The following is a 14,570-nucleotide window of genomic DNA, read 5'->3' as shown; positions in this document are numbered from 1 at the left end:
AGGGAGAAGAGTGACAAGCTCCTGAGACCCAAGAGGGAGGGATATAGGTCACCCCTCCCAGAATGAAGGGTGTCAGACACATTGCAAGAAAGACATTCGGAGAGGCCGATAAACATGGATGCATTCGGCTCTAGAAAGACTCAACCTTGCACCCGGATGTCATCTCATGTACTCCTCAGTTTAACTCATGAAGAAGGTACTCTGTTTTTTAAGTTTTAATTTTGCAGAAGAGAAAATTAAGGCTTTACAAAGTCAAAAGTTCTGCCCAGTGTCATGGCTTAGAAGTATCAGAGCTAGGATTTGAATTCCAATCTCAAAGTCACCTAAGCCATGTGAAAATACTGTCTACCAAATTTAGAACAAAAAGACCGATGATACTTTTTATCCTTGGAAACACTAATATGGCCATGTCACCCAGGATACTATAGAGCTATGGCATGTTGGTGACTCATAGCCTATTCTGGTGGCCTTTCAAGCAGGTGCTCAGCAAAAATAGAGGCGCTGAGGTGGGAAGGACAGTGTGTGGAATCCAGGGCGGCAGGACACGGTGTGGGCCCCATGGCAAGAAAGGTCGGTTGGGATCCAACTGGGAGGGACCCATCTGGTCAAAGGTCAACGAAGAGATGCTGCCACCCCAGAGCAGGCGAGCCATGTGGTCAGAACACTGATGAGGAGCTGTGTGCAGCCCGAGGCCTTTGCATGAGAAGGGCTACAGGCCACAGCTTTCTGGGTCTTAGTTTCCTCATGGCTCCCCTTTAAGCAAAAGGTCCCCTAGCCTAAGCCACCTGGACGACTCCGACCATGGCAGTTATTGTTTCTCAACTCCCTGACACCATGGCCTCTTCTTCCTCTCCTCCCCTTAGAGCTCTCCAGCCTGGCTGCCCCTTAGTGTCCCCTCCAGAGCCTTTAGTTTTCCCAAAGGAAGAATGGTTGGGGGGGAGGGGGGACCCAGGCATTTGGTGTTTCTAAAACTGCTCAGAAGCTCCAGGCAAGGTCAAGAACGCTGTGTTGCTGAAGACAGCAGGGCTCTTCTGGGCGGTTCATCTCAGTCACCCGGGGCTGGGCTCACCCACTAGCATCCTCCTTTCCTCCTCCCCAGGCCACAGACAATCCTCCCGTCATGCACCTGGTCTTTGTTCTTGCCTTGCTGATGCTGCTGTTCACCCAGGTTGGAGGCATCTGGCCTGTACTTTTGCTTCCTCCGTCCCTGAACTTGGGTCCCTTTGGGGTCACATTGTCCCCTTGGTCTTCAGCATAGCCTCTCTGCACATGATTCTCACGCCTCCTCTCCAGTTGCCCCCTGCGCCCCAAGGTGCAGTTTCCAACAGTTTGTTGGGTATTTCTGCCGGGGGTCCCTTTGTCACCTCTCCAACAAGTCCTCCTTCTTGCACGCCTGGTTCTATTTGTTGCTTCCACCACTGCCACCGCCCTGCCCCCGTCAGATGAAGGAGCCGACGCCCTTCCTGGGTGTCCTGCTAGATTGCTGGTTCTGACCCAGCAATGGTCCAGGTGGGCTGAGACGCTGCCTGTCTGCTGGTACCAGGATGGTGCCGTGGACTCACAGACCACACCTGCGTTACCTGGGATGCAGACTGATTTTACAAAGGCATGGTAGAATCTCGATGCCCCTTTCCATGGCCCCTGGCCCAGGCCGCTGCTCTGAGAATCAGTCCCTGCACCCCAGCCCCAGCGGCGTGCACACACCCCCAGGCACCCGCGAGGACTCCTCCCCACCACACAGCACCACATCCCAGACCCCAGTCGCTCCAGTGTGACCCCAAGGGCACAGAAGTCAGACCCTAAGACCAGCCCCTCCTGTGCCAAAAGCAACACCACAGGGCAGAGGAGAAGTGGCAGTCCAGTTCCAGAGTTCGAGGTCAGAATTGCTTCTTAGCCACACAAGCCTGGACAAGTTAATTAAGCAGAGCTGTTTTAGTGGTTTTTTCAGTTATAAGAGGTGTGAAATAATGGTCAGCCTCTTGTGGTGGCTGGGCAAAATCAATTGGCTCAAGGACAGATGGATACGTGTGGATGGAAAATGCAAACTCATGAAGAAGCAGCTAGGTGCAGTTGTGCGTTCAATGGGGAGGTGGGGTGGGCTGAGGTGCTCTGACCACATGGCGCCCTCTTGCGGTGCCATCTTGTCTGCCTCGTGTCATCCTCCTGCTGTGGACAATGTCTCCCAGTACAGAGCAGCCGGTGAGGCTGGCCTCCTCCCCGCCGCTGACCCCCCGGTTGCCTTCTTCCGCTGCAGACATGGGGAGCTTCGAGGAAGGTGAGAAGCGCCAGAGTGTTTCCCACGGAGAAGCCGCCGTCGTCCGCGCCCCACGCATTGCCAGCTTCCCCCGGCCGCAGGTGACCTGGTTCCGTGATGGTCGCAAGATCCCACCCAGCAGCCGCATGTGAGGCCCTGCCGCGCGGGGACAATGAGGGGGGCTGGGCCTGGGGGAAGAGCGCTGGGCCTGATGTGAAGCTCCCCAGGTGTGAAGCCTCTGTCTGGGCTAGCCTGAGGACCTCTGGGATGGGGACAGAAGTTTAGTGTCCAAGGGACTTTCTTGGAATCTTCCTGTGAGGAGTTGAGATTCTCTGGGAATCTGGGGCATTACCTCTGTGCTCAGCAGGAGACCAGTTCTCCAAGAGGACTTCAAACACCCAAACATGCACACCACACACACACACACACACACACACACACACACACACACACACACAGGCCCAGGATGTGAGCCAGCAGTGCTAGGGTGGTGGAGGCTGGGTGTCACCACCGCAGACAGGGGTGTAGTAAGTGTGCGCTGGGGTACAAGGGCTGTGTGTGTTTGATTGTGAGGAATCGGTGTGGTCACGGGAGGCCTGGAAAAAAGACATGCAGTGCTTTCCGTTAGCACAAGAACCCCTCTGGGTGCCCCCTGCCTTGACACTGGCTTGTAGGCAGGAGAGGCAGAGCCAACACTACCCCCTCCACAGAAGGCAAGAAGCACAGCGTCCCTCCAGACCCTGTCCTCAACCCCTGATCCTGGTCGGGGTCAGAAGCCAGCCCTAGACTCTACTTGCTGTGACTCTAACTCCCCGCTACCCCCAGGACGACTTCCTCCTGCTGACCTTCGGGGCTACGTTTTAGAGTGGGCGGAGCCTATCCTATTCTGTAGGGAGCGGAGTGAGACACACCTTTGGGGAGTATTAAGTCCCATACTGGAAGTACAATTACATAACAGTGTTACAGTGATGATCGTGGCTGTTGTTTATTGAGGGACCGCTACAGTCTCAGGACCACGCTGGACACACGTACATCTTTTCTCGAGAAGCTGCCCTCCACGATGCATGAGGCTGTCTCAGTCTCCTCCTCTTTCGCATCCCCAGAACACCCCAGACTAGTTGCTAAATCCATGACCCTCACAACTGCCCCAGGAATTGGCTGGCTTTTCCTCCCTATACAGCCAATCCAGTGGAGCTCCCAAAGTTAGACTACTTGGCCAGATCTCACACAGCTGGCTCTCGCCCTGCTAACTCTAGGCTCAGGGTCTGTAACTCTTGCCTTCTGGGAAACCTATGTATGAACAGGCATGCAGACTTGAAGGAGGGATTCCGCTTGGGAAAGCTAGTCCTGGCACACAGAGTCTCAACCTGGCTACCTGTGGAACTCTTTTGGGAGTTTTGGAATCTGCTGATCCTTAGATTCTACCCTAAGGCATTTTGATTTAATTAAAATGGGGGATAATTTGGTCATCATAATTTTTAAAACTCCCCAGGTGGTTCTCATGTGCAGCCAGTGTTGAGAATTTATTATGTATCAGTCAGCTATAGCCTCAATAATGCTGCATAACAAAACATACCAAATGCTTCTAAAATAATAAGGACTTGCTGTATTTTTCTTAGGAGTCTGCAGGTTGGTGGTTGAGACCGGGCTCACCTGGGTGCTTCTTCTGGTCTTGATTAGGCTCATTGTTCTGGGGTTAGCTGGATGGCCTCATGCTAGATATGACAGGTGACTTAGCTGTCCTCCACATGTCTCCTCCTCCTGCCAGCTTGCCCTCAGATGTTCTTGGGCAGTTACAGAGGTGCAGGAGAAGAAGCAGAAACATGAATTTTGGGACCTTTGCTGGCATCCCATTGGCCAAAGCAAGGACACGGTAGAACTCAGGATCAAGAGGTGCTCTATGTCCATCTCCTGTGCCATGTGATGGAGGGAGAAGGCCACAGGCACAGGGCTCAGGGGTGACACAGAGCAAGGGAAAGGCCGGGAGGGGCGCCCCAGGTGGAAAGTGGACTCACTGTGAGAAATGTCATGGCCTCTGGGCCTGCCTAATGCTCAGTAAAGCAGCAGAATGGGTGTTGGGATTGTGCTGTGCCACACAGGTGCTGGGTCAGTGAGTCCCATCCCGTCCTCACTCCCTTTCTGAGGTTGCCCATGTGTTTCGGGGATGGCACCCTGTAAGCCAATTGGTCAGTGATGGCTGCCTGAACACTGCAAACACAGGAGAGGAAGCACCGAGATGCCCCTGTGCACTCAGGGCAGACATTGCTAATCGATCATGATGTTCTTTCCCGAGGCTAGATGGGGCCTCAGAATGCTTTTCAACACAGTGTTATCCTTTTGCTAGCACCTTCCTGCCTCATTTTTCATCTCTGGTCTCTGTCTTTTTGCTCTCTGTCTCTGTCTGTCTGTCTGTCTGTCTGTCTGTCTGTCTGTCTCTCTCTCTCTCTCTCTCTCTCTGTCTCCCTCTCTCTCTCTTTCTGTCTCTGTCTCTGTCTCTGTCTCTGCCTCTGTCTCTGTTTCTCTCTTTCTCTGTCTCTCTGTCTCTGCCTGCCTCTGCCTCTGTCTCTCTGTCTCTGTCTCTGTCTCTCTGCCTGTACCTCTCTCTGTATGTCTCTCTCTATCTCTCTGTCTCTTTTTCTCTCTGTCTCTCTGTCTCTCTGTGTGTCGCTCTGTCTCTGTCTCTTTCTCTGTCTCTGTGTCTTTCTGTCTCTGTCTCTCTGCCTCTCTCTCTGTCTGTCTCTCTGTCTCTCTGTCTCTCTGTCTCTCTGTCTGTACACCTGTCTATCTCTTTCTCTCCATCTCTCTGTGTCTCTCTGTCTCTGTGTCTGTGTCTGTCTGTCCCTCTCCCTCTTCCTCCATCTATCTATTTATCTATCTATCTATCTATCTATCTATCTATCTATCTATCTCTCCCTCTGCCTCTCTGTGGTGTCCCTCATTCAGGATAGCACCACCCTGCCCTGATCACCGCAGGCCTATTCACCTGCTCTACCAAGTATGAGCTAGAGCACTTGGGCAGCTTTACCTTGGTGATTGCCATAGATTAATTGTCATCACTGAGCAGATAGGACTCTGGGGGAGGTTCCCTGGGGGCTGGATGCCTGAGCTCTGTATCTGACGAACGCTATGGTCCAGAGAGGCTGCAGGCCAAGGAGGACACTGCTATCCACAGAGGGCTGCTGCCAGCACAGGCAGGACAAGGATTAGTGCCACCTCAGGAGTGCCAGAACTCACTATTGAAAAAGAAACAAGATTCCTGACAGAGATGCAAGCTGGGAACTTTGGGCACATTCTAGGATGACTTATTTTATTCCTAATTAAATGGTGGATTAGGTTCCCACTGAGCAGAGAAGAGGGAGAGAGTGGAGAGGAGCAGTTGATGGGAGGTGGGTGGGGCGGGGCCTACAGGGGGGCCAGACAGGGCCTAAAACCGTGCAGCCAGGGGTGTGGCCAAAAAGATAACTCGCGTCCCCTGCAAGAGTTGAGCACGGCTGTCTGTGCCCCCAGAGTCCAGCCCCAGCTTCTCTCGGTGTGGGTACACCTGGGCCCGGCAGCCTGGATGCCCTCCCAGGGGCCGCAAGCAGCTGTGTGTGTGCTGGCAGTGAACCATGGTGCTGTCCCTCGCCTGTGCATCAAGGGGACAGTCATCATGCAGACAGCTGCAAGCCCAAGGACTTCCTGGCCTTCCGCGGGGGTCGAGGAGGTGGGAGGAAGGCCTCTGGGCCTCTGTTGCACTCTGTGCTCAGGGCTCAAACCCATGCCCTGCAGGATCCAGGCCAGCTGCTGCACTGCAGGCAGATCCCAGGTCCCAGGGACGGGACACAGAAGGTGATATCTGCCACATGGCCCGTCCTACTTGGGGGAGCACAGAGCACCGTCCCCTCCGCTTAGGTGCTCAGGGCTCAGGCTGCTGGGACTGTGCTGTCATGGGAACAGGCCTTCCCAGCCACCCTGCTCTGACAGAGTCGGGGGGAGGCAGAAGAACAGTGCAGGGTCCCTGGGGTCCAACTCTGGAGCATGCATGTCCCCTCCTCCATGTCACTGGGATCCAGTGGCTACAGTTCTCTCTAGGTCAGGAACCCAGCCCTGAGCTGGCCATCTCAGCCATCTCTACGTCCACCCCACCTAGCATGGCCTCTCCATGGGTCAGTCCATTTCCCATGGCCAGGCTGGGTAAAGGGCTGAGGTTGGGCCATGACTCCACAGGTGCGGGTCGAGGCCCATATCTGGTGTTGGCCTTCATGCCTGGCAGGGTGGTGTAGGATGTCACGAAACAAGAGACTGGGCACGCGCACGTGTGTCTGTCTGGCGTCCCTCTTCCTTTCAAGTCATCAAGATGGAGTCACAGGGCTCCACCCTGGTGACCTTGTCCAGCCCTAACCCCTTCTCAAGTCTCCACACTCTCACACCATGTAAGATACATTTCCAACATTTGAGCCCCTAGGAGATGCCTTCAAACCACACCGAAGCCACAGCACTGAGCTATGCCACACAGGGGCTGTCTGTCATTCTCCCCTAGCAGGCTGACCCATGCACTGGGCGACTCTTACATGGCAGCATTCCTGGCTTCTGCCACACTAGCTCTGAGTAGCACCTTCATATCTCTGCCAAACAAAAGTGTGGACATTATCAGTGTCCCCTGGACTGCAAGGTCATCCCTGGTTGAGGACCACTGGGCAGGAAAAATTATCATAATATTAAAACATAACTAAGGAAGAGGATGGGTTATGAAGATTCTTCCTAATCAAGAAGGAAGGAAATTAGAGGGAGGGGCTCCTTCCCTGGAAGCCAAAGGTGGCTCAGGATGGGTGGTGAAGAGCCTCCCTTAGGCCCACCCCAGACTGGCAAAGAGTGTGGCTGGGTGCTGGACCTTGTGGATGCCAGTGCATCACTACTCACAAAATTTTCTCCACCCTGAAGCCAAACTGAACCAGGTGAGAGCTACGGATGGGTTGCTTGGGCCTTCCTGAGAGATAAATGGTAACAGCAACAGGACCCAGCAGCCTTCAGCCTCAGCCTGGAGGAAATCCTGGCACACACTTGCTCCCACCTTTGCAGAGATGGGGCAGCAGGCCCAGCCATGAGGAGGCAGGTGCCCCCAGCAGCTGGGTCCTCACCCCCTGCCCAGTCACCCTGCACCCAGCAACGCAGAGCCCAGACTGTCTCCCTGAGCCTTCAGCCACCCACATGCTACCCCAAAGGAGAGTTCCCTGCAGCAGGCTCACAGGAGGGAGCGTGGTCACCATCCTGACCCCGTATGGCCACCTTTACAATATATCAGCCTGGCTCTGGTCCCAATCCCTACCATCTCATTAGCTGGGGATAAAAAACAGCTTTCCAGAAAAAGACCAAAAAAGTGGGCATCATTAGCTTCTATGCCTGGGAAAGGGGTTCCCGCCCTCCCACCAGAGCTCCACTGATGGGGTGGGTCCTTGTAGACAGAGCCCCCAAATCAAGAGAGGGACACTGCACACTCGGGCTGGAAGAGAACTGGGCTGGAGAGGCATTAGCAGGAATGTTTATTTGAGAGCCTGCTTAAAACTCTGTTACATTCACCTAATGGGAAAATTTGAAAAGAATTCAACTGGATTTGTCCTTGTTAAACTAACATTAAGGATGTTTAACAGCTGTCTCGGGCACATCGCATTACAATCCGGAGATAGACTTGGCAATCTAATGGCTTTGTTGTCATCAGGAGAATGGGCGAGAGGCGTAGGCAGAGTGGGGTGGGCAGTGCTCCCCGCAGCACAGCGTCTGCGTTAAAGGGGACCCCAGTTTCTCTGTCTGGGGGAGTTGGCCTGCTGAGGGGCTGCATGATGAGAGCCCAGTAAAGGGAGCCGGGCTGGGGACAAGTGGCCCATCTCAAGCTCCTCAGCATAGCCGCCCGCCCTTTATCCTGTTAGCCAGCCCGGCTGACCCCGCACGGGTTCTCAAGCTTGGGAAGGGGGAGACTGATCCCCAGGGAGAGGGCAGGAGGGAGACAGGACCCTAGAAGTCTGCTTCAGGTGACCTGTGGCTTCCAAGTCAGCCTAGGAAGGAGAGGGCTGCGGCCAAGGCAGCGACTCTGGAATGATCCTGCACCATTCTGTGTCTGCCGTTACCGCCCATCACGCACTCATCCGTTCCGTGAATGTGTCCCTGGTGCCTGGATGCTCAGGCGCTGAAACAGTCTCACAGAGCCATCAGGGCTGTGTCATGGGAAAGGACAGAATTCCCTGGGAGACTGGGGAGGAGGAGGCCCCGAGCCAACCCTTGGGGTGGGGCTAGGAAGCTTTCCGGGGTAGCCTCAGCTTCTGGGTGTCAGTGCACCCTATTCCGGTCCTGGCTTCCGCTCCCAGGGGGCGACAAGCCCCTCCAGCTGCTGTCAAGGAATCCGTTTCCTCTTCCTAGAGCCATCACACTGGAGAACACCCTTGTCATCCTGTCAACGGTGGCTCCTGACGCAGGCCGCTACTATGTGCAGGCTGTTAATGACAAGAACGGAGATAACAAGACCAGCCAGCCCATCACTCTCGCCGTGGAGAGTAAGTAAGCGCAGGGCCCGGACGTCTTGGAGCGGGTCATTAAATCTTGGGAATGGTGCTCCAGGGGGTCGTTGGGAAGATGGAATGGAGGGGCAGGGCGGGGTGCAGCAGCAGCAGGGGGCCCTCCCAGGGAGGAGAAGAGCGAAGCTGGGTGCTGTGCTCTGGTGCAAGTTCTAGGATGCAAGCAGGAAGGAGCAGAGCTCTAGAACATGGTCTGAGGCCCTGTAGCGGGAGATGGGGCTCTTGCCCCAGCTTTTGGCAGGGCCACCAAGGCCTGAGGAGGGGAGGACCAGCAGGAAAGAGGGTGCCTGTGTGGGTCACAGCCATCCTGGGCTCAGGTGCTGACAGAAAAAGCACCCAGGGATCAGAAGCTTGTTTAAAAAAAAAAAAAATACACTAAAATACAGCTGCCTCTGCTCAGCTGGCAAAACACTGTTTTTGCTTGGAGCCAAGCATCTCCCAACAATAAGAACTTAGGCTTTCCCCCAGCTCCTACCTAAATGCACAAATCTGCCTATCCTCAGATGCCCCAGGGCCATAAAGGGAACCTCCTTTAGAGACTTCAGGCAGAGATTTGTCCAGCCGAGACTGGAGCCAGGGATGTGGTGCCAGGCCTGGCTCTGCCCTGTCAGGCTAGGTGCTGCCCTCAGGGACAGAGAAGCAGGTGGGGTGGCTGGGGTGCCAGCCAAGGCTGGGAGTCACGGAGACCTAATCCAAGCACGTGGGGTGGTATGAGTGCTTCCTGAAGCAGCCAGTACCACGCGAGCTGAGGGAGCCAGATTTTCACGTCCCCCCACATCTGCACCATGCCCGTGTTCCCAAAGCGATCTCATTTATCATCCATGGTCACACTGGTGGGTACCCACCGGGCAGCAAGACAAGGGCATGGGCAACCAGGGCCCTTCTGGAACCTTCCCCGGATCCCAGCCTCTGTCTGTCAGTGCCTCCATTGCCCACAATGTTCCTGGCCTGTGCCAGCCCCATTCCTGGACCTTCCAAGCTCCGAAGGGATGCCTCCCCAAATTCCCAGATTCCCACTTCTGCCTTCTTTCTTCCCAAGTCCCAGCCTACCTGGAAAGACACAGGGTGGAGGATCTGTTCTGGCTACTGACCTGTTCATCAGAGTCACAGAGTAACTCCCATTGACCTGAGCTCAGTTCTCAGACGAGGCTAAAGCCCAAACCCCAGCCATGCACAGGATAGGGCTGCCTTCCTTCCTTCCTTTCTTTCTTTCTTTCTTTCTTTCTTTCTTTCTTTCTTTCTTTCTTCTTTCTTAGTATAGGGTCTACAGAGGCTCACTACCCATATCGGACTTGTAGTGATTCTCCTGTTTTCAGCCCCCCAAGCACTGGGATTACAGGCACATGCCACCATGCCCAGTCTATGTCGCCATCTCAGCATGCCCAGGGGCCATGGCCAGCATGGCACACCAGGGATAGAACCCTGGTCCCTGTACCTGTACAGCTGCTGTTTCTATGGGGAAAAGAAACTGAGTCACAAAAGGAGAGCTTTTGCCCGTGTACTTCCCAATGATCATAATATCCTAAGACTCGCGGCACCTGTTGGTTAGAGACAATGTCACAGATGCAGAGTGACTCAATGCCCAAGCCAAAGCCAGACATCTTTCTGCATGCTAACCCAGGGTTAGCGAGCCTTTGCTGACTTCGTCTCCCATTGCCAAGCTCCCCCTAGGAGTCAGCACCACTGACTCTGGAGTTGCTCATTCTCTGCCCCACCTCTAACCACCCTAGCCACCTGGCGGGCCCAAGGTGGGAGAGCAGGGCCCCTCCATCCCCCGTCTGCCAGTACCTCGCCAGCTGTCTGTTTCTCCCACGCCGCCGTCACTCCTTAGCTCCTGCGCCCATGCAGTGATTTGCGCTAGACTGAGAGGAGAATCGGCTGATGTTTAGCTAATTTCCCCTCCCATGAGTGATTGCACTTCAAAACCCTGTTCCTCACTCTGACACAAATTCCCCAGCTTGCCTGCCTGCCTGCCAACTGATTTGTAAGGAGCAATTGCCACCTCGCCCACAACCAGCTCCGGCTCCCTTTGGTCCCCCACTAGCCGCCCCGCCCCTCCCTCCCCCACCCCGTCCTCCATGCTGCTCTGCTCTAATCCTGCAGGTCTTCTCTTAGCAACCTTCTGGGACTCTACATTCCTTGGAAATGGGGGAAGAAAGAACAAAGCTGGGGACTCCAGGCATTGAGCCTGGCCAATGAGTAACCCAGGACACTTCACATGGACCACAGCCACTGTCCCCACACCTCCAGATCAGAGCCACCCTGTCCCACAGAAAAAAGTGTTCAGTAACCCTGTTTTTCACAAAGTAAAAAGAAATAGGTGGAATTCATTTTATGAATATATTTTATTTAACCAAATGTATCCCAAATATCCTCTTATATACCATGAATGCAAAAAACATTAGTGGGGTATTTTCCTCTGGGCTTTTGCATGCTAAGTCTTTGGGATCTGTGTGTATTTTACACTTCCAGCACATCTCAATTTGGAATGCTCAATTTTCATCTGAAATACGTGATCTGTATTTCTATTTCATGAAATTTACAGCTGAAAATGTAGAGTCTTATGCCCAAGTTGCTCCACACATACTTAAAAGTGTTCTAATAACTGAATTGGGGAATCTGTTTTTAATTAAATGTAAATTAGTTAAAATTAAATCAAAGGGACATTGGCCGCATTTTAGGTGCTGGGGAGGCACATGCAGCTTTTGGCCTTATGTGGGACAGTCCAGGTTTTAAGGCCCAAGTGCCCCAGTCTGCAGGGGTGGCTTCAGGGCAGGGCCTGGGATCCTGCCCAGGGAGAGATGGGAGGCAGCACACAGCCTTGCCCTCCACCCATAGGACCTGTAGCCAAAGAGGCCACATGGTCCCTGAGCCTTAGCTACCCTCTTCTATAAAGTGCTGCCCATGGCAGAGCTGGCAGCATTAACGAGATGTTGTGGGGAGAATGGATCACCCCCTTGCTGAGGCTGTCAGGAAAATCATCCAGGCTACTGCCTCCAGCGTAACCTGGTGTAGGAAAGCCATCTGCATCCTCCTGCCCCGGAGGCCCCATCATGCCCGTTATGGCAGGAGTACATGCAGAAGAACCTCCTCCTTGCTTGGGCCTGCCTGTGATTTCTCTTTTAGTCAGTTAATTAGTTAGTTAGTTAGTTAGTTAGTTAGTAAGTACAGAGTCTCCCTACACAGCTCAGACTCATAGTGATCCTCCTGTTTTCAGCTTCCCCTGCGCTGGGATTACAGGTGTGCGCCACTGCGCCCGGTCTCGAAAGCTGACTGGGCATGGAGCTGACACCAGAGATCGAACCCGGGTCCTTGCGTTTGCCAGGCAGGTGCTTAAACCACCAAGCTATCTCCCCAGCCTCTATGATTTTCATAGGTTAGCCTTCGGTGCTCCCCTCACCCCAGTATTCCCCCACACCGCCAACCTGGAGCAGATTGCACTTAGAGAAAACCTCTGCCAGAACCACCCTGTGCTGACTTAGGTGGCCTTGGTGGGGAGGGGCTCAGCCCCCTCCTTCCAGGTGACTCCAGAGTCTCCCTTCGGCTTCTTGCCATCTTCTAATTCCAAGCTGGAAGGGCTGTGCACTTGAGCACTATCTAAGGCGTGAGCTGAATGAGGCACATGTCCTGCGTGGGTGCCCGAGCTGTCTGCCTCCCTACCTGGGGGACGCCCGCAGACAGATGACTTAGCACGTCCTGCGCAGCACAGGGTGCCCAATAATCAGGTGTGTCCCGCAGGGGCTGAGCCACGCCCACTCACCGGTCGCTTTTTACGACAGTCTTCACCACAATTGTGCGAGGCGGGGGATGAGTAGCAATAATTAACCCCGTTTACAGATGAGCAAGCTGAGGGAATCAGCCAGACAGAAGGTGGAACGCACTTCCAAGGGCATTGGCTGGGCCCTAACAAAAGCAAGCATGGGACCCAGGCTTCGCTGCCCCCACAGCCCGCACCTCAACTACTTAGGGTCTCATGGAGCAATCTCAGGAGCAAAGCTGACGTCCCTTTCGGGCTGCTCCCCACAGAAAGGCTGCTGTTGCCTCCTCCTCTCGGGCTGTAGGGAGTTTCTCCCAGCCTGTACTACCACTCTGGCATCTCTGGCACCCGCTATCCGACTCTCAGCTCTGTCTGTCACCACCCATTCCCTGAGCTTCCCCCACCTGCTGCCCACCCTGTGTCCCCCCACTTTATGCTACGTCACTTCTTCCCCCACCCCAGTGAAGCAGCCCAGCACCCAGGGCTTGGCTGTGATCCTCCCATGCCCCTTGGGCCTGGCAACCAGATCTCCCCTAACACCCCAATCTCCCCTGATGCCCCTGCATGTCCCCCAACAGCAGGGCTCAGTCGGTGTCTCTGCACCTCCCCACTCTGATGTCCTGTCACCATCTCAGAACCTCACAACAAAATCCAATCTCATCGCCCTCAGAATCCCAGTCCCCTTTGCTCTGTCAAGGGGTTGGCCCGTCTTGGGGCAGCTGGTCTCTAACACCTAGCCCTTCTACCTTCCTCCACCCGAACCCCTGTGGATGTGTCCTCCTGTCTGCCCTCCCATCTGAGACCCTGGGGCTGACTCCGAGCACAGAGCCCAGCTCCTAGGTCTTCTGCCATCAGGTCCCAGGCCAACGTTTCCCAACCAAATGGGAATGGGACATGGGTTTCACCTCGCCTGCCAGCTCTGCCTCTTGTTGCACTGGGTGGGTTGAGGATTCTGAGCACCCTGCTGGGCTCGGCTAATGGAAGCACTGGGGCCGATCACATGTTCTCCTGCAGCAGAGGGTAGCAGCTTCGAATGGAGCCACAGGCCGGGCCAAGCCCACGGTCTCTGCACTAGCTCCCCTCCTGCCTCCTGGTGTTCTTGGGGCCACCCTTCCCCATGGTACTCCTACACTAGTGTCCCCCTCCTTTGCATCCTACTCAAGTCCTACGTCCTGCCTGCAGCTGTTTCCCTGCCCATCCCCAGTGAGTGCTGAGGCTCCACTTGCCATCCTGGAGCCCATGTATACATGGACCCCAAGCATCTGTGACTTCCACCTCTCTGTGGCCTCGGGATGTGTCACTAGACCTGGGGCAATGGGAAGCTGTTTTCAGCCCAGGCAGGTAAATCCCCAGGAGCAGGGACCATCCTGTGTAGAGCACCTGCTGTGTGCCACCTCACCCCAGCCAGCTGAGCAACCCACCTGGGGACCCTCTTTCCCAGCTCCTGGCATATGCCAGGCACTCACCAGGACAGACCTGGGGGTGGAGGCTGGGTTCATAGAGCCCTGAGCAAAGCAGTGTGTTTTGTCCCACATGAGCCACCAAGAAAACAAAACAAAGTAACCCACTGAGGTCACCCCAGGACACTTGGCACAGAGGGAGGCTTTGAACCCAGGCTTCCCTAGACCCTGCATCCCCGCCTGGGATCCCAGCCCTGCACTTGCCCCTCCATCCTGCCCCATCCAACGGGCTCCCTGGGTCCCTGGCCACCTCCTATACCAGCTCGCCCGCTACAGCACACCTTCCTCCAGGGCCGTCTGCAGGCGCTCCAGCTCGCCTCTAACTGTCTGCCTCCTCCTCGCGCTCCATTAATCTGGGCCGTGGTACCTGCGCGCCCCGGCATGTAATAAACAACTTAGAGCACACTTTTATGGATTCAGCTATATCAGCAGCTTTCAATCCGATCGCTCTTTATGGTACCTACATGAGACTTTTATATTGTTGCAATTACTCTGCTTTATATGCTTCCTTTCTTGGCCCTTCGTTTTACTTTATTTTTACATTTTATTCCCGT

At 54.7% G+C, this 14,570-nt stretch overlaps 1 protein-coding gene across 1 annotated transcript in view; it reads left to right on the top strand.

The window, feature by feature from the left end:
• The window catches only part of Sdk2 (sidekick cell adhesion molecule 2), a 277,422-nt gene that overhangs the window by 170,537 nt on the left and 92,315 nt on the right, over positions 1–14,570 (top strand). The window contains exons 4-5 of the mRNA XM_012514498.2: positions 2,255–2,402; positions 8,645–8,778. Of these exons, the coding sequence (XP_012369952.2) occupies positions 2,255–2,402; positions 8,645–8,778 (282 nt within the window). The remainder of the gene's footprint in view (positions 1–2,254; positions 2,403–8,644; positions 8,779–14,570) is intronic.

Source organism: Octodon degus, unplaced genomic scaffold (assembly GCF_000260255.1).
Source record: "Octodon degus isolate 3935 unplaced genomic scaffold, OctDeg1.0 scaffold00033, whole genome shotgun sequence".
NCBI lineage: Eukaryota > Metazoa > Chordata > Mammalia > Rodentia > Octodontidae > Octodon > Octodon degus.
Note: the sequence above shows the minus strand (reverse complement) of the source record. Positions and strands in the feature narration are given on the sequence as shown.